This window comes from Brachionichthys hirsutus, chromosome 8 (assembly GCF_040956055.1).
Source record: "Brachionichthys hirsutus isolate HB-005 chromosome 8, CSIRO-AGI_Bhir_v1, whole genome shotgun sequence".
Taxonomy (NCBI): domain Eukaryota; kingdom Metazoa; phylum Chordata; class Actinopteri; order Lophiiformes; family Brachionichthyidae; genus Brachionichthys; species Brachionichthys hirsutus.
This window is the reverse complement of record NC_090904.1, coordinates 14,797,231-14,821,998: the sequence shown is the minus strand read 5'-3', so window position 1 is coordinate 14,821,998 and position 24,768 is coordinate 14,797,231. Positions and strand designations below refer to the sequence as shown.

The 24,768-nt window shown below is 44.6% G+C and overlaps 1 protein-coding gene across 1 annotated transcript in view; it reads left to right on the top strand.

Annotated features, from left to right (window-relative positions):
- The window catches only part of plxna1b (plexin A1b), a 119,147-nt gene that overhangs the window by 6,341 nt on the left and 88,038 nt on the right, over positions 1–24,768 (top strand). The window contains exon 2 of the mRNA XM_068742625.1: positions 5,068–5,250. Within this exon, the coding sequence (XP_068598726.1) occupies positions 5,068–5,250 (183 nt within the window). The remainder of the gene's footprint in view (positions 1–5,067; positions 5,251–24,768) is intronic.

Here is a 24,768-nt window from a genome sequence, read left to right as displayed (position 1 = left end):
ATGGGCAAGAGGCGGGGTACACCTTTCTGTGAGGCGACAGCGCTAACCACCACGCCACCGTGCCGCCCACAACAAAGCTGAATCTTTCTTTTTTCTCAATCCAAAGAGCTGCTGCTGTTTTTACTGTAATATTCAGTTGTGTTTATTTCAAACAAGCAGATGTTTGAGCTGCAGCAGCTTGAAGTTGCGTGTTGGTCCCGTGGGAATAGCTGCTGAGTGGAGCGCCGCACCCCTGGACTGATTACGACTGAATAGCGCATGCAAATGTTATTACCGATTCTTTTCCGAACGGCTGATAGGAATGCACGCTATAGGAGAATATTATACCGATGTAACAGAGCAAGTAATGGCTTTTCTTCCTTTCTCAGATTCTGCTTGTGTCCTCAGATTTGGATTCATTTTGAGTGTTTTCTTTGTTTTCATCACCTTCTTAGAGAAAAGACAGTTGGCCAGCGCCTAACCTTTTAAAAATGTAATCGTTATGACAGTAAGTCACTTTTTAAAACACAGCCCTGTTTCTGTGGACCTAATCTGAAAGGACGTGCTGCCCAATATGTTTAACTAATTAGGCCCGATTAAGAGCTGACGCTGGAGTTAATTGACAGTCTAAACGAGTTGATTAGGCCGGCTTGTCTTAAATGACATTCATACTCGCGGGTAATTTTTCCGTCAATATTTGCTCACGTGGGTTGAGAATAGGAATTTGTTAGTTTGTGTGTACGATTGACTTTTAATTGCTTCATAGTGGGGTGTGTGTGCGTGTGTGTGTGTGTGTGCGTGTGTTTGACAGCTTTTGCGTGCGCTATTAACAATGACACACCCACTCTGCGCTGAAGTGTGACTCTTATCCCATTATTAAAGGACAATAGAAAAGCTTTTGGAAAAGACCCCATGCAGACTGGATGAGAGCCGCTTAATTCTCTCTCTCTCTCTCTCTCTCTCTCCCTCTCCTGACCTTTCTGTCTCTCTCTGAGGAGTGTTTAGCTCAACAAATCCCCATCTCTAGCTCCGCTCTAATGATACTAATTGTCAGTGTAATTATATATTGATCTGTACTGTGTGTGGGTGGTGTGTTGCATACATCATTATCAGGAGTTGCCCGCAAATATGGGGCCTGGGCGCTGTTTGCACAATGCATGATAATAGTGTGTTTATTTGCTTAAAGGAAGTTTTTTTTTTTTTTTAACCTCCACAGCTTCCCTCAGAAGTAGGCAATGAGCTCAAAGGCTTGGTATCGAGCGTCAGTACCCGATTAGCACCGGTTTAAACGTTCAGTAACAAATTGCTGGTACAAATTTAAAAAAATGCATCAATGTAAGATATTTTAAATGGTAGCGTGTGTGATAGTTTCCCTCCTTTACATGGAATTTAATTTGCAAGAGCAGCCATGAACTAGAGACCAGTGGTCTCGATGTGTAGCAATTTGTGCCGTAGTTTGAATTTAGTGATTTAACTCAACAATGGGACATAAATGCTGCGATGTCCCATGTTGGAGCACATTATACGTGTGAATGGTGCACATACTTTTATATTGTATTGTGAACAAACCACCTGCAGTTAAGTGAACCTGCTGCAGTCTAACCCTGGGCTGAACCCGTCCTCCTGGTCTACATGGATGTCACTCTAGGTGATTGATTAGAAGCTCGTTGGAAGAAGCACATATTCTTCTACTCTAACCCCTTTTCACGCAAAGATTGATCAACGTCCCTCCTCTACGATGCCTTTGTCTGTTCACACTGACACGTTTTCACTTTGGGGGGAGTGATTGTAAATGGAAGGAAGCTTGGAGTCTGATGTGACGGTTACCACATGTCGGGCAGTGCTTTGTAAAGATGACTGTTGAGCTCTAATCGAATGGCGTGGAGGAGCTCTGCCTGCGCTGCCTCCGCGATCTGAAGGCCTTTTAATTGATTTCCTTTTTGAGTTGGGTTAGCTGCTAATCGCTACTCACTGCGTTTAGTTTGGTGTTGATGTCAACAAAGATGCCCACATTCTCCAAGGGGAGTCTTTTTCCTTGTGGGTTTAGTTACAGTACCTCAGTCATGTACTCCCTACACAAGAGGAAACTGTCTGCACATCTGCCATCGTGAGCGCGATGCCACAGATCTTACAGTCTCGTAACGCCTCATTGAATTTCATTTCCTCATGCGGAGTTAGAAATACTCGGCTGGATGGAGTGGGGGGGGGGGGGGGGCGTCTGCAGGTAGTCCACAAGTGCTTATTGACAGTTTTGTGTGTGGATTAACGCTAAGGTAGATCACACTCATTGTTCTAATCTGTCAAAATGACAAATGGCCTCGAGAGTTTTCTGTATCCGTGTGCGTGTGCATAGGAAGTTAGCGTATGCCCATGTTTGTGCAATTGTATTCTTCTTTGTGTGTATTTAAGGGTTTGCTTCTTCCCAAGCACGCTGTCTACACAGCATACATTATTTCTCCTCTGTCTCTCCCATTCAGCAGGATTGCGGTCCAAACATGTGGTGACAGTGTTTGGAAGCAGCTCTCCCAATAGGTGCCAACTCCTTGAGGTTTCGCTCTCTGCCCAGAGAGCACTCAACATAGAAATTACTACTCTACAGCCCATGGAGACGGGACGGCAATCATCTTTTCTAAATTATTTATCAAAAACATATTCCAGAAAATAGCGACAGTCTCCTCCATAGATTAGAATTAGTTTGGACCACAAAACATATTTTTTTTTGCTCTAGATTGTTTTGCTACACACAAAGTTTTGGTTTTAAGTCATTGACCTTTAGAAACCATTTAGGAGGAAAACTGAAGCTCCTCTTACCAAAGATCATCCAGTTGGCACCAGGTCTGTTCCTGTACAGAAGTCCGTATTGTGTCCTGCTGCTTCCATACATTTGGTTGAATGGAGGTTACTATTGATGAATTCCATGAAGGCCAGAGGAACGTGTGCCCAGAAATATTTTCTTGGCACAATATGTTCTATAAATAGCTATAATGAAGGAAGGATTCTTCGCCCGTCCCGTCGCCTTGGACCAGCCGGTGTTACTGTGGGCGGAGTTGTGTGTTTGCACGTTTGGTGCCATTTGAGTGGTTATATTTAAACAGGCCGTGTTTACTGATGAGGAGTTGCTGTTACGATGAGCGGATTGCAGAGCTGTGAGTGCGTACGTACATAAAACGTTTTCCATGTCCGCCTTATCCACCTTGGGGGTCACGGAAAAAGTAACAAAGTCTGCAGCAGACAATCTGACATGACTGCTCTTCTTTTAAGCCTCATACAACACATTCTTTTCTATCTGTTATACATATGACTAATATTTTTAATGTGGAATACAAGAGTAAACTAGTGGAATAGTCTGCTTTTAGGTACGACTCGCTCATTCGTCCATCCAGTTCCTTTTGATCAAGCTTTCATCGCGACATGAATCCTATTCGGATCAAAACAAGAAACTGCTTCTTCTGCGTTTGTGCGGCCCCGATGCCGAAGTCCATGGAAGGATGTTGGCTTAATTCTTCTGTTCCCCGACAGAGTTTGAAAACACTGCGGTACTTGAGCCGAGAGCCATGCAGAAACCACAGAGGGGAAATATGTTTTTTCGCACAGAATATCAGCTGTAATTCACATGGGAATGTTTTATTGCCTTAAATTGCAGAGACCACATCAGAATGCGGCCTCCATTAAAATGCTTTCCAACCTCGAGGGGAACGCCTTTCATCCCTGCTGATCGGCGCTGTTTGAACTCCTCAGACCTGCAGCGCTGCAATCACACCTTTCCCCCCCCCCCCCCCTGCCCCAGAGAGGCCGCTATGCGTTTGCACCAGTGTGTGTGTGTGTGTGTGTGAATTTGTGCTAACCGTTATGGACTCCAGGGATGTATACAGTATTTCTGACAGTTGGTCTCCTCTGTAGAAATAGATTAACCCTTTCAGTTTGTTTGCCAACAGCTCTTGTGTGTGTTTGTGTGTTCGTTATCAGCGTGTGTGTTGGGCTCACTCCAGTCCAGATTGGTCGATTTTCTTCCCATGCCGTCGCGACTCCATGGCTTCAAATTGTGTGTCGTGTGATTGTAATGGGATTCGTTTGTTCCTCGCAGTAAAATCTGTGTGCAGTGTGCACACAGGAAACTGCTCTGCTTGAAAGTGTGTCTCGGTGTGTGCGTGTAGAGGGTGGTTTGTTGTCATCAGTTGCCTTGGTTCAGAGGAAAGAAGCTGGTATGAGTAGTGGTCACTAGAGAAAGCTGTCTCACACAATGGCATCTAATACGTTCTGTGGAGTGCGCACTCACACACACACACACACACACATGCACACTGCAGAGAACGAGCTCTTCATTACATGTAAAGGTCCATAGAGATACAGGGCGATTGGGTCAGAAGGGTTAGATGGACTGAGGTAGAAATGGACACGGAGAAGATGTTTGCTGGGTTTACTGTAACAGCTGGAAGGAGACACGAGCTGGTGTGAAATGGCAGAATAAGGCGGTATCGACATGCGGAGCTGCGAGCAATTTAGGCAGATCAAGAGGAAGAGAGAGAGGGGGAAGTGTTATCTTTTCTCCTGTGTGGATCAATCCGATGATGTAGTGATAAGACTGGATTACACTGCCATTTACACACTCTCCAAACGTGTACGTGTGTGTACCTACTCACACTTGCATCTGTGAGCGCGAGTGGTCGATACACACTAATGTCTATTCAATTCCATACTTTAGCAGTCAGTCAGCATCCTCAGGTCTGACGCAGGCACACAAACACACATTATCTGTGTGGGGGGGGGGCATGGTTCAATGGGCTCGACGTGTTACTGTATTTTGCACAATACTAAAAAATAGAAAACATTGTTCTGTCTAAAGTTCTTTCAGAAGTGATTGAGGAATACAAATCACAAGATAATATATATACCTGGTGAGAATGAATGCCTTCATAATAATTATGGAAGAAAGTAAATCTATAGTTTTAATTACAACCTCTCCTATCATTACTAAACATTAAGCTGAAAGTTTAATATCTTAATGCTGAAGATTCACCAAATCTTATGAAAGATACATTTAATGGACATTTCCCAACTTGCATGTTCTGACGTATTCTGTTCCTCCAGCCACTGCAGATCGACGATAACTTCTGTGGCCAGGACTTCAACCAGCCTCTGGGCGGAACCAGCACCATCGAGGGCATCCCGCTCTTCATGGACAAAGACGATGGCATGACCTCGGTGGCGGCGTACGACTACCGCGGCAACACCGTGGCTTTTATTGGTACACGCAATGGCAAACTGAAGAAGGTAGGAATTCTTTTATCTTTTCAGTGTGAATTCTTTTTTTACTTTTTACAATTTTCCTTTTTATTTCCTTGATTTTCCAGGCTGTTAATTAGATTTGGTAATTTTTTTTAACATTGTAATAAAGGAAAATAGCCATAATTCAGAGGACAGAAATGTTTGCAGCTCATTTAGGGACGTTTCTCTATTCCGGACGGCCAGTAGCTCTTCAGTCCGTTGCTGCAGCTTAATCCTTGCACATTTACACGAGGCGCTTCGGAGGCCCTTTTTAACACGCGCATTAAATGCAGTCAACTCCATTTGTCTCTTGCTAGTGGCCATGCAAGTGCCTCTTTAGAACCTGTCCATTTAGCAAGCAAGTCTGTGGCCACTGCTTCATCGATTGTGATGTTAGTCACGTCAGAAATGAATGCTACCGCTGTGTCCAGATGCTGTGTGGCGCCTCTCCTCTAATTTTAAGAGCTCGCTTCAATCTATCAATCAACAGCTATGACTGTGAATGGCTTTTCTGTTCTCATCAGCTGCGTAGTGGGGATTATTTTAGGTAGAGAGATAAGAGCTCGGCACAGATGGAGAGACGAGGGACTTTTCCTGATCTATTGGAGTCTCACTGCTCTGTTCTGAAACATTTCACCAGTGAACTATAGTTTTGTCTCCAAGTCTTGTTTGCTGGGTTCGTCGCCATCAGGTCAGAAGTTTGGACATGTTTTGTGTTGGAGGTGAGAAAACCCTTGGGTGGATGCTAAATAGCAGAGTATTTGGTTGAATATTTTAGTGTTGGATTTAATTTCCTTCAGCATCAGTATCTTCATGCTGATGTGTAACCTGGGTATTTGTTGCTATGTGTCACGCTTTTGTGCGTTTGTCTATGCGGTCTACGGGGGACACAGCTCCGGGGATGAACGGAAGCTCATTAGAATTCACCCTGTTTCCCTCTGCACTGTTCAAGACCTGTCACCCATTCAGTATTATGAATATATAATCAGTATGTGTTCCTTCAGTGTATGTTTGTGTATGCGTGTAGTGTCTGTGCGTGTCACTCACAGTGTGCATAATAATGTGTGCATTAAGTTCTGTGTACGTGTGTGTTTGTTTTTTTAGGCAGCGAGAGACAAACAATACCACGATGGCAAAAATTCCACACTTTGCATTAGTCAGTGACACTCATCCTCTTGGCGTGCCGCTGGTCTGTTTGTAACCCCCCTGCTTTGTGTTTTTGTGGGTCTGTGTTTCTACCTTGTCATTGTTTGTGTGTCTATTGTCTAATCTCAGCCTAATAACGTTGTTGCACCATCACAAACGGTTTTCTCATGAGTGTGTCTTTAGCTTTTGACAGTTTTATGGGAGTCCTGCAAGACTGTGATGCCAAGATGGAGCTCAATTCTAGTCGTATTTTTCCATTACTCTGCTGAATGCTGTTTAGAAATCCACGCCTGAGGGCATGGGGGGGGGGGGGGGGTATTGATAGAATTGATTATTTTTTGCCACAATAAATGCATTTTTTAAATCGGAGAGTTTATTGAAAGAATTTTGATTATTCTGTCTGAAAGTACTTTTATTTGTAAGACTTTGTTTCTAATATCAACCAATTAATTACAAATGCATCTCAACCAGGAAGAGTGAAGTCATGTTTCGTACGTGACATGTTACCTGAAGCACATCTTCCTTCGTCTTTTAGTCGGACATGAAGGGCTTTGATAGCTTCTATGATCTTCACTCGGAGTCTATTTTTAACCAACTCTATCGCTCAAGGTTGTGCAGAGCAACAAGGCGGTGGTAGAAATATGTCTAATGCACTAATGACGTCCCTCTGTGCTCCGTCGGCCACTCACACACACACAGGGGATGCTTTTACTAATGAGTCTTGGGTTGATGGGACACGGATAGGAGAGGAAGCAGATAGAGAGATAGAAAGATGAGGCAGACGGAGGAGAGCGAGGAGACGGCGAGGACCAAAGGAAGCGTGGCAGATAGGTGGCGTCCACCGCTGTGATTTACTCGTTTCAGCGGTCGTCTGGATGCTGCTGTGGTCAAGGACACGGAGGCAGTCTGGCCATTGGCTGCACTTATTACCAAGGATTAAAAGCCTCCATTCCCTTTGACTGCATGATTATCTGTTGGCCCGGCCCGCCATTGGTCATCTACCCAGATTCCGTACCATATCTCACTCCCACAGTCTTTACCTCTTCTTAAGAAATTAAGTCGCTTCTGCTCCGTAAAGCCGTCAACAGATGGACATTGAAAAAAACCCAAATCTGTTAATTTGGGGTGAGGATCTGGGCTGCATCTTCGCTCTAAGGCGCAGTTGAGCGTGGACAAAGAAGCGCACACACACACACACACAATCTCAATAGGTGGTCAAGGACCCCAAACAAAAGACGACTCTAGTCGGAAATCCAATACCCATTCTTAGTGCTCGTATTCGACCCTGCACGCACATAATGTTGGGTTCCTCAGCTGGACCCTTCAAGTCGGGCCGATTCTAAGCTCTTCGCCGTGTAAAAACTGACACCAGTGAAGATATCGGCAGAGGTAATGAAGATGATTATAACAAATTAAAAAAGTTAACGTGCCAGACTAAAAGAATGATGACGTTGCTTTGTGTAAATCTTCATGACCCGAGACGACGTTGACCTCCAGCGCCGCGGTGTTCCCTTCAATTGGTTCTGTTGATGTGTTCTTGAGAAACACAAAGCCTTACTGCTTATGCCTGTTTAGCGGCGCAACTCATTTGACTTACCTGTAAATGTGATCGTTAAGGTGAAGTCACCATGTCCTTGTCGCCTAATATTTTCGACATATATTTGATGCACTTTTTCCATCCATGCCATCTTGTTATAGGATTGCAGGGGTTAATGAGGAGTGACACTTTGCCATTAGTGTGTGTGTATTGCTTTGTGAAGTCCCTGATGTCTTCCTCTGGGACTGGATGTGTCACCATCAGGAGACCATGTCACAGCCTAATTGCCCGATGATTGTTGTTCCTCCGGTGCATAATGTGACCCTGTCAAACTCCTTATGTGTGTCGGTGGGTTTCTCAGGGTGTGTAGAAGCTGTGCCTGTTCCAAATAACAAGACGTTATTTGGGGGGGTAAATCTGGCAGGGTTTCTGCTGTTAGCTTTTAGGCTCGAGCTTAACCGCTGGCCTCTCCGTGTTTTTCTTGGAGGCAGAACTCTGTTTGTCTTCGCATAAGTCTAAATGTGATGCTCTATAATGTGGACGAGTTTTTACCTGCTGATGCACTGAAGCTGAACATGCAGAGGGGGTGGGTGAATGCTTGAGCTGAAGTGAGAACATTTACTTACTCTGTATAATTACAAGCTGGAACGACGGGCTGGGGGTGTGACATTCGGACTATGTCTTATGCGTGAGGCCCACAACCAGAAGACTTGTTAAGCAGTTGTCAACCAACCAAAATGTCAAATTGGGCAGGGCGGGATCAGCTGACATGTACAGGTTGAAGGTACACGTCAGTCACTGTTGTTCTGCTGAGTGTGTCGATCGAAAGGCGCTGGGATGGTCTTCGTTGTGCTGCTTTTGACCGATCTGTAAGTAAAAGATTCATTTGAATCCACATCCCTCCATCCTGAGGTTTAAGCGGCCAAATGTTTCACCAAAAATGCTTAATCCTCTTTGGGGGGTTGGGTTCAGGCCTCTTGCTGCGAATCAACCTCTGAAACTGGGAGATACAGAGAACTGGGAACACAGCCACTAATAGGAAAACAAGTGGGAATGGAAGCAGCAGCAGCAGCAGCAATGATTTATCTTTTTATTTATCACTTTATATCTCTCAACACAGTTCCGGTCTCACCCCCCACCCAGTCCCTTGCCACTGACCTGTACCCAACTCCAGTTCTGCCGTAATGGTCCGTTGGGATGATCTTGGCCGCTGCCCACTGAATACTACAAGCACCAATGATTCAAAAGCCAGAAGGCTGAACTGGGGAGGTTTTTTTTCAATTGTTTTCTACCATTCTATCCAAGTCCAGAAAGAACTGTGGGGCCCAATGGCGGTGCAACAGTCCAGCCTTAAACAGGTAGAGACAAAGTGGAGGAAACAGAAGCCGAAAGAGAGACTGAGCTGCTGAAGCCATCACAGAGAGGACAGGAAGGAAGAGAGACCACACACAACCACTTAAACTGGACCCGATAAGCACGCACTCACAAACCTGACAGTAATTCCTGCTTGTGTGACGGAGGACAGCGACAGCTGTGGAGTTAATGTGACATCTAGCAGGTGCGCCAGCCATGTGTGCACGCTAAAACCACGGCACGACCTAGTGACTAGGTCCTAGTCCCAACTGCTGTTTCAGCCCTAATAGTTTGATCCCTACTAGTTATGACATCACTCATGACAAAGGGAGATTATTGTATTATTTTATTTTTTATAACTGGTTTCTAAGTTCCAGTGTATTGAATGTTTACAACACTGTTATTATTCAATGTCTAGCCGTTGAGCGGGGTTGAAAACACAAACCCTGTTGTTGAAGCTGCAGGTGAAATCGTTGCCCCACTGCATCCTTCATGTTAGCCAGAGGGTGCAGCTATACTTATTACACGAGTATACGCGTGGGCTGATAACTGCGCTCGTATAACAGCTATTAATAGTGCCACTGCTCAACCAGAGGCACTTTATGCTGCCTTATGTAAACCAAGGTCACAAAGAGCTCATGCAGAGCGATTGACCGCGGCTGGAGGAGTGCCTGCAGACTGATACAGGAACGCATGAAGCCACTTGATCTGCTCTGGAGTGTACATGCACGCAAACGGAAATGTTTTCATACCGTCTGACATTATATACATTATTATACTCACGTGGCCCTAAAACTGGAACTTTAACCCAAACTATCGGCTCCCAACAGAAGCAGAGTGCAGTATCTTCAGACTTTGTAAAAATGCAGTTTTCTTTCCTCTCCATTTGATATTTTTGCAGGGAACTATAGAAACCCAACCGCACTCAGACATGCACTCATGGACTCCATGCATAACATCACCTGAGCAGGTGTAGGGCAGATGTCCCACCTCTGTTTTGGCCTGTAGCAAAGGTAGCGCAACAAATGACACCTAAACCAAACCAGACAATACAGTCCACGCAGGTACAACCACATTCCTGCCGAGTTACGACAATTAGAAGATGTAATCGACTGTGTGTGCCTTTGTTTTTTGGGTTTGTCCAGGCCCTGGCGAGTCGTACAATTAGCATGAGCAGGGATAACACTCAGGTCAACAGGGACACAAATGAAAAGAAAAACCAAGTAGGATTTTTGTATAGTAGAGTGAACCACATGTACTGCATGACACCATAACTAAAATAATGTGTTGTAATGTGTAAGAGCTGAACTCAAAGCAGTCCCACAGGCTAACAGTAGAAATGATGACAAGACAGGAGCTGAAAAAGGAAATCGGACAAAGAGACAGTTGAAGGAAAAAAAGATGAATAATGGAGAAGAAAAGGAGCCGAAAGCTGATGAAAAGCTGTGATAAATGTAAGATATTTTTAAATCTGAGGCTGCTGGCTGGCAATTACTATCTGATAATGTGTGTGTTTTGACAGAGAGCGAGAGATCGATCAGATTTTGTCTAAAGCGGTATTGAAAAAGGTGACCTCATTTTTTAAAGTCGGTGAGGGAGGACATGACAGGCGGGAAGGAATAAAATACACCATGAAGGAAAGAAACAAGGACTGAGAAGAAGAAAATGTGGGAGAGGGGCATTCATGTGCTTTAATTTTTGTTATGGAATCTGCAAAATAGTCCAAATGAAAGGTTCAAATTCTGGGAAGTGCACGGAGTGAAGGCCGTGTTTACAGCATCACTTGATAAGAAATGGCAGAGGCATCAGGATACTGTGCGCCACCATCAGCATCGACGCGAATGCCTCTGGTATCTGTGGCTGTGTGTGTGTGTGTGTGTGTGTGTGTGTGTGCGCGTGTGTGTGTGCGCATCGCTGACAAAAACCGACTCTGACACATGTCACTAAGCGTTAAGTCCTCTTCCTCGTCATTCTGCTCTCTAACCATTTCTCTCCGTCTTCCTCTGCAGGGCACCCTGCTTAAAATAAACTTCAGATCCATTGCTAGTGAGTAAAAAAGAAGTTAAAGTGGGTGAATGTTGTGCTCGAGTTAATGTTTGTCACTTGTCCAACAGAAAACCTGCAGATCTGGTGGGAAGCGCTTCCACTCCAGTTTCCAGACAGTCAGCTGAGGCACGGCTTTTTATAGCAGCGCTCTTTATTCTGCGGTTTCTCCTCAGCCTCGCGACCAAACTCGCACATCTGCTGCCTTGTTTTGCCCTTTCACTTCCCCCAGACTCCTGCTGCCCCACAGACAGAGAAGTGAATATCAGTGTATATCAGTGTATATCAGCAGGGGAAGTTGTCCATACAGAAAATGGAGGAAATCCTTCATCCTAGATTAGTTTTTCTCACACATGCTGGACACAACACAAACACACACACACACACACACACAGCTGAATATTCTGGGTGACTCAAATTCAAGTGATAAATAAATAAAACCCGGTCCGTTACTATTACACGCGATCTTTTGGTCATGTGATCAGATTAGGTTCAGATAAGGTGCACTGGGCTTGAACTCTGATAATAAATAACGTTCAAGTGGGTAAAAAATACTTTCTGGAAATAAAAAACCGAAAACACAATACACACTGAGTGTAGTGAACAAGTCGGGTAACAAAAGGATGGACACACACACACTCACCCACACACCACTGAGCAGCAGCACGGTAGCTCAGCAGGATTTATGGGACAATTAAAAAGCTCAATTAGACTTCAATTCTTATTTCCAGGAATGAACATGTTACAGATGGCGTGGCTCGCTCTCGCAGTTTAAAACACACGGTTTTCCGGTTTCCTCTGAGGACCCACCACAGGGGAGAGGGATGAGATTAGAATTGGATGTAAATATGTCTAATCTTGCTCCGTTTGCCAAGCTGTTGAGATAAGTGGTCGAAAAAAAGTGTCTCATATCTTCAACATGCAGTATTAGTGATACTTAATGATATTATGTGCTTGTATGAGATGGTTCTCTTCTTTGGCGTGGGAATCATTTTTCTAATCTGTCTACACTCAGTGATTACGGCTGGAGACGGACACAGAGTTCTCAAATGATTTAACAGCCTTTCTTTTGCCACTTCCTGTGAAAAAGAGTAAGAAATATGCTGAAACACCGACTGGATGCATCACTAGCTGTCTGTGTGAGACCTCGACACGCAGACTAATCCTCATTTTATCCTTGCACTCAAATCCCAGAAAACATTCTGAGAAGTGTTTTTGCTATTGCGCTTCGGGATGCTGCCAGCGGCGGTGAACTCCCCAGCCTGCCGCGTGTCACGCTCACCTTCCAGCTGGCCGGTAATGAGGCCCTTTGGCTCAGGGAGGTGTTGCTGGATGCAGCGGGCGCGTTATATTTTGTCAGAAAGCACAATTTAATTCTAAACGCGCACTCAAATGTAAAAGTAGTACGAGGACTTGGTCTTACGAAAGTGCTTTTCTCATAGGAAGCGATGAAAAGGCGAAACATGGATGTCCTGCCTTCTCATTCTCTCGCTTCCTCTTCCTCCAAGCTTTCGACAGCCATGTCGCTGCAGGTTAAAGCCGCTGTGTCTGTGTGTGCGTGATCTACGTTGCTTTTAGCCAGGTTGCAAACTTTGAATAGACAATACTTTTTAATTCAGAAAAAAGGAATGTGACACACACACACACACACACACACACACACACACACACTCACGCAAAAGACAGATGGTCCAACCTGTAGGTTCTCCACGGCCCATTTGTTGAGGGGCAGTGCTTCACTGTCCTCCTTAACTGTGCATACACACACACACACACACACACACACAGAACTGTGCACATGCAATAAATTCAGGCCAGCACAAAGTCACGCCCACGACGGACGTGGTGGGGGAGAGACGGGCGATGCCAGAAAAGCAAAGCGAGTCCTCGAGTTCATCTGGAGGTAAACTTGAGTCACGCTCGCAGGAGGGCTTGAGATGCAGTTCTTCAGCAGAGATGGAACTTGGCAACATATGAAAGACTTTCTTTTCTCCTGAAGTTTGTATTGTAGGCTTTAAAAATGATCAAAATCCTGATTTGAACTACAGCTGGATTATTTGGATTCCTCTACCTTGATTTATTTTTGGCAGTTGAATTGTTGGAGTCCAAGCCCAGACAAACTGTGTGAAATAATTCCAGCTTTTAATTACAATCGAGACAAATAATTCTAAAATGAGAACAGTGTCTCATGGGAGTCCCTTACGTCGTCCTGGAGAACCTGGCGTCTAACAGGCGACCACCGTAAAGTAACATGAAATCATTTCCTGAACATGGAAATGTGTTCTCTCCAAATAAGATGATTTAATTCCCGTCTTTCTTTCTTTCTTCTTCCAATGATAAACCAGCGCTCAGATTAACAGCTCGCTGAGCCTTTCTACCAGCTGACTAGTGAGATATCTCGCCATCGCCTCGCTTTATATGATCATTCTTTCTGCGTTGCCTGTAGCAGCCCTGAAATTACACACCAACACGACCAACAACAAACACACAATTGGAGACCCGGCACGCGCACAACAATTGGAGGGCTCAAACCCACAAAATACAAAGAGCTGTGGAAAACATACCTACATTCACACACACACGTGCACTGATTGCCTAACTCATAGATGGAGTTGAGAGGTCCCGGTGGGAAAAGCCACTTTCCGGAACATTTTACCCAATTTGCATTGCTCCTGGCTTCATCGCTCTCTCCGAGGAGAGGAGATGGGAATGTGTGTGTGTGTGTGTGTGTGTGTGTGTGTGTGTGTTCGTTCCACAGCTATGACACTCCAGTGAGTGTCATAAATTAGGAAGGGGGGAAACTTGTTCTTCGGTTAAGTCAGCGCAGAGACGCAGCTTTTGTAGCCTGAGAACATTTTAAATCCTGCGCACTCACTATTTCATCCGTCTATCCAGGCATCCTGTCTTCCAATACGTCGTTTATTTCTTCCCACAGTGTTTCGCTGAAAGTCAGGTTTGACTCTTACTGAAATTAGCTTTATATAAATCTTAAGGGAGTTCCTCCATGATGAATATTCACGTTTGTGGACTTAATAGAGTGAACTGCGTGTGAATCATACGGAAGTTAACAAACACACAAACTGAAATTTGATGAAAATCAAGGGGTGCCCCTTTGGATTATGGTGTTTTTCTTAGGCCTGGCATTTATACTCTACCTCCCAAACAGGTGCGCACATTCAGTACACACAGCGGGATCGAGTGATGCGGGACCAATACATTAGAGGAATGATGCAATGAGAGGAGTCAGAGCCGCAAGCAATCAGTCTGATTAAGTGTGTGTGTGTCGCCGCTCCTTTTCTCTCCCTCTCTTCCGCTGTACTGCTCCTCTTTAATACCTTCCTCAGAGGAATCAGGTTGTTTTTCCAGGCTTTGACATTATATCACCTGGTTAGGAGCGTGAAGGCGCTAAAAACAAATACAGCCGCCAGTCCACTGAGGGGGGGCACTGGAAGAATAGATGAGGGTAGTGAGCCATGTAATAAACACAATACAGTGTAAAAGATGTAAGATATATTGAGAATTGCTGATTTTTTGCAGCAAATTAATGCTTCCAAACTAACAACTCACAGCAAGTAAAGCTTTTTCAATATCACTCACCTGATCATTCGCTCCAGGTCCACGAGGTCACTTAGAATTACAATCCTACCTCCTTGGCAAAAGGTCCCCATCAGAGCCTGCCTCTGAACTCTAATCACCTACCTTTGCCCAGATTAACTCATCTCAGGCACGTTCCAATAACTCTGAGTGGCTTTGTCACTTTATTGTGTCATTGATTTTTAGTGAGATATGTATGTCTGCAAGGAAGAAAAAAAAAGAGCCACCTGAGATAAACAACGGAATCTTTGGACGATGAGTTTAGGAGCTGATGCATGTTAACAATTCAGTCAGAATTATGTTGCAGCATTATCATAAATCTGCTCACAAATAAATATGATTGTTCAATATACTTCAGTTTGTGAGAAATCTCAAGACTATTGCAAACAAATCTGTGCCGCTGCCATTTAAACGGCCGACCATAGAAAGCACCGTGTGACTTGGACGACGCTCACACTGCAGGGCTTAATGCTCAATTCGGATTTGTTTGCGAGTTTGTGTGCACAACGACGTCACAGGTCGACGCTCAGTGTTTGCGGAATTAAATATGGAAGGTAGCGGTGGCGATTTTAAAACTGTTGTGTGTTTATTGGGTACTAAATGTGCTTGTAACTGCTTTCTGCTGCTTTCTGCATTTCTCGAAAAGAGTTGTGTGGCGGCTCAATTTATTGCTGCGGCCCGATGCTCACTCATCGATCTTGTTTCGTTGTTGCACTGTGATGACAATGACAATAAAAGCATTCCATTCCACTCATTTTTTTTAGCAATGGTATTTTGTAGGGCAGTAGCACCAACATCATAAATGGCATAATGCTATGACCCACGGCATCGATGTCGCTTCCTGTTGTGAGGTTCTTGACACACACTCAGAGTGTGACAAGTCTCAGAAAGAAGGTAAGTAGGGCACAATTGCAGCCGTGCCAGTTACTGCACATGAACTTTATCTGGCAGCTGCTCTCTAGCACACTTCATCCCCAGCGGCAGCCTTGACCCTCTTGCCTCCTCTTCACTCCACTGCATCACTAAATGCAGCTATTTTGCCTCCAGTAGGGCCCATGATGGAGCTCTGGTCGCCTCCCGGCCACATTCATACTGCTGGGCCTGTAATGAAACTATGGATTTTCCATCGTAGTCGTGACACTAACTGCCTGTTTGCTGTACATGCAGTGTCTCGTGTGCTCTTCTGTACTATGTGTATATATATATATATATACTGTATATGGAGAGGGGAGACGCCATTTCCCCAATAACACTACTTCGCCAATTCTTTGACATATTTACGGGCGCGATAATAGTTTGTCAAGTGGATAGCATTAACAACCGACTATATATTCATGAAAAGTCAAGAGACACGAAGGCCGATTGTAAAGGACTGAACTGCGGCGTTTATGTGTGGGATTGGTATATTCTCAATGTATAACGGGGACATTTGCATCATGCCTTTCTTTCCTGTTAAGTGTGATGATGTAGTATTGTGAGCAGATGTAATACCAGAGCAACATAAAGAGTGGTAGACTGAATCCTGTTCACTGCCACAAACACACAGCTCATCTGCAAGCGCACAAACACTAAGAATTAATGAGCGAGTGTGCTGCCTCGGCAGTTTCCTCTCGCCGTCCGTCTGTCTCACTTTACCCACAGACACAGAGCGAGCGAGCGAATGAGAGAGAGAGAGAGGGGTAAACATGACCTACAAGCCTACTTATTTCCAACCCCTGGTGAAACTACACCCCCAGCCCTGCGCCGCTGCTCTATCCAACTCTAACGTTCAACTTTGGCGCAGCAATCTAGTTTCAATGTTGTGACCGTGTTCAAATCCCCAGCCTACATCACAAGCATCATAAACATCAATGCTTCCTGACACACACACACACACACACACACACACACACTCTATTTTACTCTCTCTGTCTCACCAACAGTGGCTGCCCTGACTACTGTTGCCATGGCAACAAAGGAGCATGCCCACTGCTGGGGGATTAAGAGGCAACTTGGAGTAAAGACCCCCATATTGCTGGAACCTTATTATTGGGTCGTGCGTGTATTTGCTCAAGTGTGACCGGGTTTATTGTTGTGTGTGCAAAAACCCCCTTGATTTCTTCTGCACAATAATAAAGTGGGTCTCTCACAAGGGCATCGGTGCAATGACTGCAGTCACGTGCCATAATCTAACCATGGCACAGGGGCCAGATACAATATAAAGGGAACGATCTAAGACGGACTTACACTCGCACGTAAATAAAGGACTGTTATTGATTTAATTACAGGTGAATACGAAGAGTGCTACAAACATCGCACAGCAGAAGGGAGAAGAAGCCCTGATGGCCGTTTCTCCCCCTCCTCTCTCCTGTCCACACTCTGCCTGTGTTGGCCCTATCCATTTCAAGGTTATCAGTAATCCAATAGGTTTCCCTGGAAGCAGGCAGTTTTCCAGAGACACAGCCAATATCCTGTAAGCAGAAACATCCGGAAAGAATATCTACCTAGTGGCAAAGTGTTCCTGTCCTCTCTTCCTGTCTTCCTCTGTGGTTACGGGATGCTTCTATCTTTGGTTGGCTAATTTGCTGTGGCTGTTTCTTTTTGTCTCCCAGACTTTCTGGCGGGTGAGTCCGTAGTTCACTGCCACACTGACTGGCAGTAGTCTTTTAAAATACCCCGTCACACTATAGGAATTCCATGTTTTCTCACATTGTGCACACATGGCCATGAACACACAAACCAAGGTTGACGTGTCATCCTCTAATTCCGGACCAGTGGCCCATGGGTATATATGGCACAAGGCTTTAACGGATGATGACACACATTTGAAAGTTCTTAGGCCGCAGTTTGCAGCGAAGCTCAGCTGCAGACACGGGGGCGGCCTGAAACGGTGGCATATACGATGCATATAGGGTGGCGTGACTTGACCTCAGTGCTTCACCAATGACAATTCAGTCTCCAGAGAAATCCATTGAAATCCACTGAAGGACATTTTAACTTGTTTACAGTGAAAGGAAGTGGTCCATAAAGTATTTATATGCTGCTCAGACTGAGCCAAATGACGACCACTGTCCCGCATGGTGTCCTTAGTTTCCACGAATAAATTCTACGTCTCAGCCTCCAGATTGTGTTTCACATCTTTGTATGCGCGCATACGTGTTCCTGTGTTTCCTCGCTGTGTTTCCTGTTGTGTGTGCCCATGCACTTGTATTCAGTTAATGAGTGTGCGCATGTAAAATTGTGTGTGTGAATGTAGCCCCTCCCTGGGGGCCCTATTTGCGGTGCTTTAATTAGCTTAATCCAACAGCAAAACATAGACGGCGGGGTGGTAGAGGGGGAACAGAGGAGAATATCTGTCCTGCTGCCATTTACCCACCCCCACACACGCAGTCCTCCCCCATCTTGGCTCTTGGTACGGATGGTACCTGGCCAGAGCATTGTAAAACCCATGGGGAGGAAGGAAACATCTTTGAAATGGCCACATGTGCTGCTGGAGGCTGACTAAACTATTTCCCGGGAGGTGTTACATTCAAACTGTAGCCAAGGTAAATGACCAATTAAATATAACAGTGAGGGCTTAATTGGTGTTGGCCAATTTAGAATGGCACTGTGCAATTAATGTTATAGAGAAGGTATAGGTTTCTTGGTTTGTGAATTTCTGCAGCCCAGAACAGTATTTACAACCAAGACAGTTTTATAGGAATGGGATAGAGAAAGGAAGCAATGGATATAAAGTAGCGAGGTGAAAAGAGAATACGGTGGGAGGTGAAAGACTGTGTTGGGAGAGAGGACTGGAGGTGGGAGGGAAAGAAAGAAGATGCACAAACTAATGCTAGCCTTGGGAATAAGTGCAATCAGCTCAGTCAGTCAACTAATGACTAATTCCATGGAGAAAAGAGAGGTACGGAAAGAAAGTAAAATGGCATGAGTAAATCAAAGAGAAGGGGAAAAGAGTCCAGAACTGAAAAGAGAACAAGAGACCGACGGGGGAAACAGAGATGGATGTGGACATGACTAATTAAAGACTCCGTCAGTTTGAAACATTTGAACCCGAAGGAAAGAACAGATAAATATTTTACCCCAATGAGGAGGCAATGAGCTCTCATTGCACCCGACTTTAACACCCTCTTGATGAGGAGAGGAAAAATGCAGGGAAATAGAAATAGAGACCGTGAAAAAGAAATAACTGCAAGAAAGTGTAGAACACTTTATGCTAAGTGAACCTCCTCTTAAATACTCAATTCTTCATTTTTAAGGGCTTAGCAGATGGAAACAGAAAATCCACAAGGTCAACTGCCCCCATAATAGAGCCATTAGCTGATTCTATGCTATCTGTGCTAGTGCTAGAAACAAGAGCCTTAAGCCGCCGATGGAACAAAAATTAATATGAACAAGGATGAGATTAAACCTCAGCACAGTCATTTGAGTTGACATAAGAACTAACAAACACTGTGATGAATCAAAACAGAGCACATTGTGTCATGAAACACTAAATGTAAATGTTAACGGGTTGGAGGGACCACAAATGTGTATTTTGTGTCTTCACACACAACATTAATCATCTTGACATCGCTAAACCGGAGGAACTAATCAAAAACAATCTATTATTAATTTATTAGCTCTGCAATGAGTAGTCTGATGAGCACTGCAGCTTCTTCTGTGTGTGTTTGTGTTGCATCCTTCACAGTGGATTACCTAATATGACAGTAATTTTACGGCAGACACTTTTTACAGTGCAGATGAAGAATCCCCTCCTATCATTGACAGAGATTTTTCCCATTATATACTCCACACCAAAGTGAAGTTGATAGAGTTGAGTGTGTGTTGATAGAGGATCATTCCAGTCTCTTTGCTGCTAAAGACTTATGAAGTTTCCATATGTTGTTGATATTGGGTTGCTGAGCGCTGCACAGCTACCTGACGACAGCCTGCTGTAAGCCCAGTCTGGTGCTGTGGGGATGCTGGGCTTAATTGCAAAAGAGTGAGTGCAAAAGACTTTGTGGCTATGTGTGTGTGTGTGTGTGTGCGTGTGCGAGCGCGCACATACCCGTTTGTGAGTTTCAGGCACCATGAGCCAAAAGTAATTTGCGCCCACTGCGCCCAACCCTTTGAACTCCGAGTCATCGTCCAAGTCGTCCCGGTGTGCGTCCAGACTGCTAGAATGTGCACATTTTGGCTCATCATACGGTTTTGTCTTCTCTCCCAGCAGCTTTTCTTTCTGCTAGCATAAATATTTGCTGCAAATTTGACCAAGAATTACTTTTAAAACTAATGTTTCCTAATATGACATTTTCGAGTGCTTGATGTCTGACAGAGATGACCTAGAAAAAGAGTCTGTCCTCGTCGTCTCACTCAGATCATGCAAACGTCCCAGCTCTCATCCAGGCTCTAATCGCCTCTTTAAAATGAATTCTACCACCACGCATTTATTATTCATCTCCCTCTGTCTTTACCGTTTTCCGCGTGTCTTCTTTCGTCCCGGCTTTCTCTCAGTGGTCACACACTGTTGGGACGTAGTGAAGTGAATTAGCGCTGAGATTATCATGGACTGAACTCATCCAACACCTAACAAGTGATTATCTTCCAACAATGTGCACGGCACCGATGAAATTAAACGACAGCTGGCAGTGAATTTATGTAGCGGTGTTTGCTCCAGTCAACATGTAGTGATTTTCGTGGTCCTTTAACGTCCCCAGCACTCTGTGGTCAAGCAGGGAATATGGATCATTAATCCATATCTGCTGTTAGACGCTGGTTTAATGAGAGTACGTACATGGATCCGCTAGTGTGTGTGTGTGTGTGTGTGTGTAGGGGATGGGACTATCATTAAATATTTTAAGAAGACCCCTCATTACTCACAACCGAACTGTTAAAATTGATTTGAAAAGTTTGTACGTGCATGTGTGCATGAACTTTTATATTGAAACTTCAAACACACAAACATGTACGAACATTCCAACGTTTCAATCGCTTTGTGTGCGTGTGTGTGCAGGCGTGCTCCGCCTCTACTTTTAATGAGAGAACATGATTTGAGAACAGCAGCAATCACTACATCTTGGCTCGATGCGTGCACGCACAATGCTTAACTGTTATCAGGGAGAGGAATCTTTGATCACAGAGACAGAGCGGAAAGAGAATATGTGAGTAGCAGATGAAACGGAAAACCGGAGGGAAGAGACGGTGTGAAGAAGCAATGGATGATCCTTTTAACTAATTCATAACTGGTTTTAGTTGCTATTTAAGTTGGGATGAGACTTACGGAAGCCCATTGGACGAAAAAAAGAAACCTGCATGTCTTTTTCTTCGGGTGCCTCAAGTCCACACATCTTATATTCAAAGTGTGAACTTCTGCAAGGACACCCACTGAGGCGCAAATGTGTCGTTATGTACAAATATGTGTGACTGCATAAGAGTGTGTCCACAGGGGGATATTGTGTGTGCGGTGTTAGGCTGACCACACTAGAGGACATGACGGCAGATGGGAGAGACTCTGGCCTGGCAATGAAGAGACGTAACTGATGTCTGCTTCCTTGAACAGGAGACATACAGAAACGCACTCCTCGGAGAACTGACCAATAAGCAGTGCTGCTCACCCGTCGCCCTGAAGCCACCGTCGTAGCCCTGCGTACTTCATCCGCCATGTATAACGTGCAAGAATCCATACGTCATCTTTATGGCAAGCTAGCCTGCCAGGTAGCTAATTTGGCTGAGGTGATTTCATGCTAGGTTGCATGCTAAACGAGACTACCGGTACTTGGGATGAGGGAGATGCGCTGGGTATGCTTCGCTTGTCGCGCTCATCTTCTATCTTTACTGGGCTGTATGTAATTGGAAAATGGCACGTAAAAGCTGTGCTGTCAGGGGAGGGAAGAAGCCGCTGCAGAAAATGGCACATTTTGCTTTTAATTTGGGAAGATTCTGATGAGATTGGATGACTGATGGCGCTTTGGGAAAGAGCTAAATTAAGCGGAAAAACTCAGTGTTAAATGCAAAGTGTAAATTATCTATTTTGTCTTGAACGTTCAGTCGTAACTTCTTTTCCCTCCAGCGTATCTGATCCCTTTCTGCATCTAGATTTCCTCTGCCTCTTTCTCATCAGTCTGTGTGTGTGTGTGTGTGTGTGAGAGAGAGAGAGAGAGAGACCTCATGCAGTTGTGTGAACTAATGACCGAGGGTTACCAAACGCTTCCACAAAGCCAGTCTTTGTGCTGCTGGCTGGGTTAAACAACTCGTGGCTCAGCTGACTGAGCCATATGATAACACGCACACGCACACGCACACACACACACACACACTCACACTCCATACCTCCCTACACTGATTTGTTATGAGGTTGCTATGCCAATGTCTTTCCAGGACCCCCTTAATATTTACTTGAGTGTTGGTGGATAATACAAGTGTGTGTGTGTGAGCGTGTATTGGTGCACATACCGTGCACAGTAGATGTTTTCACACATAGAGAGGTATTAACATACTTGTGGGCATATATATACACACGCACGCACGCACACACACACAAGCTGGTGGGCAATAAAGGATTGCATAGGAGGGTAGGATTAGGGTTGCTATGTCAGGAATGCACCACCTCCTCCTTTCCAGAGTATGCGAGAACACACACACACACACACACACACACACACAAACCTCATTTTTAAGGTTTGTAACAAACAGCGTTTCGAATGGTGAATTGATGTTTTGTGAGCTTCGACAATATGTTTCTGGAGTGTTTCTTTTTCAAGAATGAGCGAGAGAACGAGCCAGAGTATATTGTAGGTTTCTGTATTCGGTGTTCGACTCTTCCAACACCGTTTGACCTCCTCTGTTGGGACGTAAACTGTTCAACATGAGCGGAATGGTTTAAAGACTATGATCGGACGGTACAAATGCCATCGATGAATAAGCTTTGTGAAATCATGGTCCCATTTACTAGGAGCAAACAAGCTTTCCGACTGACAATTGATGCTAATTAATTGACATTTAGCTAGCCTGCTAGCTTGGATGGCTTTTCCACTCCTCATTAATGCTTAATTGAAATAAATCTGCCTGTAAATGAGCTGAATTCAGTCCTGAGAAAATAAGGGGGAATCAACGGCACAGTACAAAAAAAACAACTTTCCGTTATCACAACCTTGGATGGGCGGGTCAATAAGTGACATTCCAGGTTCACAACAACTTACACAATGTTCTGGCTGCATGTTTCTCATTTAAACCGCCTGAAGCAACAAAGTTTCCTCTCATTTCCAGTCACCTTCATGTAATTTAAAATTTGAGAGACCATGGGATGTCTGGGAGCTCCTTCCTGAACTACCGGTTGAGATCATCAGCGTTTTAAAATCTGACACATCCATGGTGTTCGGCTGCTGCTGTTGTGTTGGTGTAAACAGAGAAGGCGTGGAACGGTCGTCTCTGTAGCGTTACTGAGATCTATAAGTGGAATGTGCTTCTCTCTCTCTCTCTCTCTCTCTCTGCCTGTCTGTTTCTCTGTCTTTCTAAAGTATGCTATTAGAGGCATCAGTGGCCATGTAATCACTTTGGGTCTCCCTCTGGAAAACACACACACACACACATACATACACATATACCTTGGTAATTAAATCTGAATATTAGGCCTTAGTTATAGAGAATGGCTGCTCTCGTCAGTAAATGATGGGTCAAGCGGCATTGCATGGCGTCAGATCTCAGGTCTACACGTTAGTCTTCACTTCTTCATGATGGAAACTGATGCCTTTTACGTGTGACTGATTTAAATGAACTCTGCATACACACTTGCACATATTCAGTGCATGCAAGCATCTCTTCTAAACATGCAAATGAAAGAGGCTGTCAGGCACACTTGGTATGCACCCCCCCCCCCCCCCCCTACACAAACACTCCACTCCCCAGTTGATCTTTCCTTATTTGTATGTGCCCCACTTCTCTCTTCAAAGTCACACACACACACACACTGCATAGATGATGGCGTCTGTCCACCTCCTTGCCTTCAGTGCGTTTTCCACTCTGTGTTTAGTTTCCCACCTCCGTGTGTCTGGTGAGGCTAGCGGCTTGTTAGCAACGCTTTCTATTCCCCCCCCACATCGTCTGGAAGGGTCAGCAACTGTTCACGGTGTCACTGCGAGAATCATGAGCCTATAATCGTATCAATATTCAATCTGGCTCGTATATGTATTTACCTAATGTCTTTAACATAAATATCTTATCAGCAGCCGTAATGCAAATGTGTAATATTGTTTCTGGTGAGATATCCCTTCAGGGATTTCTGCTGTGCCTCGATGTAAGAGGAGCTCTTTTTTCATTTGAATGGCGACACTAAAAAGGCATTCAATTGGAAAGCTCTATCTTGGAGTCTCATCTTATTGTATATGATAATGTTGTGGTGCAGTTTCTTCCCCCGTTTGCAAGACAGCTGATAAAATCGGTTAGAGCAAAGCACCTCTCTGGATGCTGTGTTTTTCCACACTCGCAGCCCGAGTGTATGTGTGTAACTCCACGCAGATGATTGAGTTAGTGCGATTTAGTGATGGTCGGAAGATGAAATGCCTCCGCCGTGCCGCGTCTAGCGTCTCGCTACACACACTTATCTGACGACTGTTAGCTAAAGGCATTTAATTTGCAGACGGAGACGAGGGAGAAAGGAAGAGAAGGTGGAATGCATGGGAGATGAATGAGCGAGGGAAGAGAGAAATGCATTGTAGGAAAAGACTGAGGATGCAATACATGAGTAGAGATGGAGGGATAGAGCAATGACAAGGTATTTTAATTTCGGCGAGCGTGAGGATTAAAAGACCTTTACGGTGATGAATAGGTTTAATTTGCTGTTAAAGCAGCTCACTTTCTTTCAGGCTGTTTACACTCTATTGTGAGCGTGCATGAGC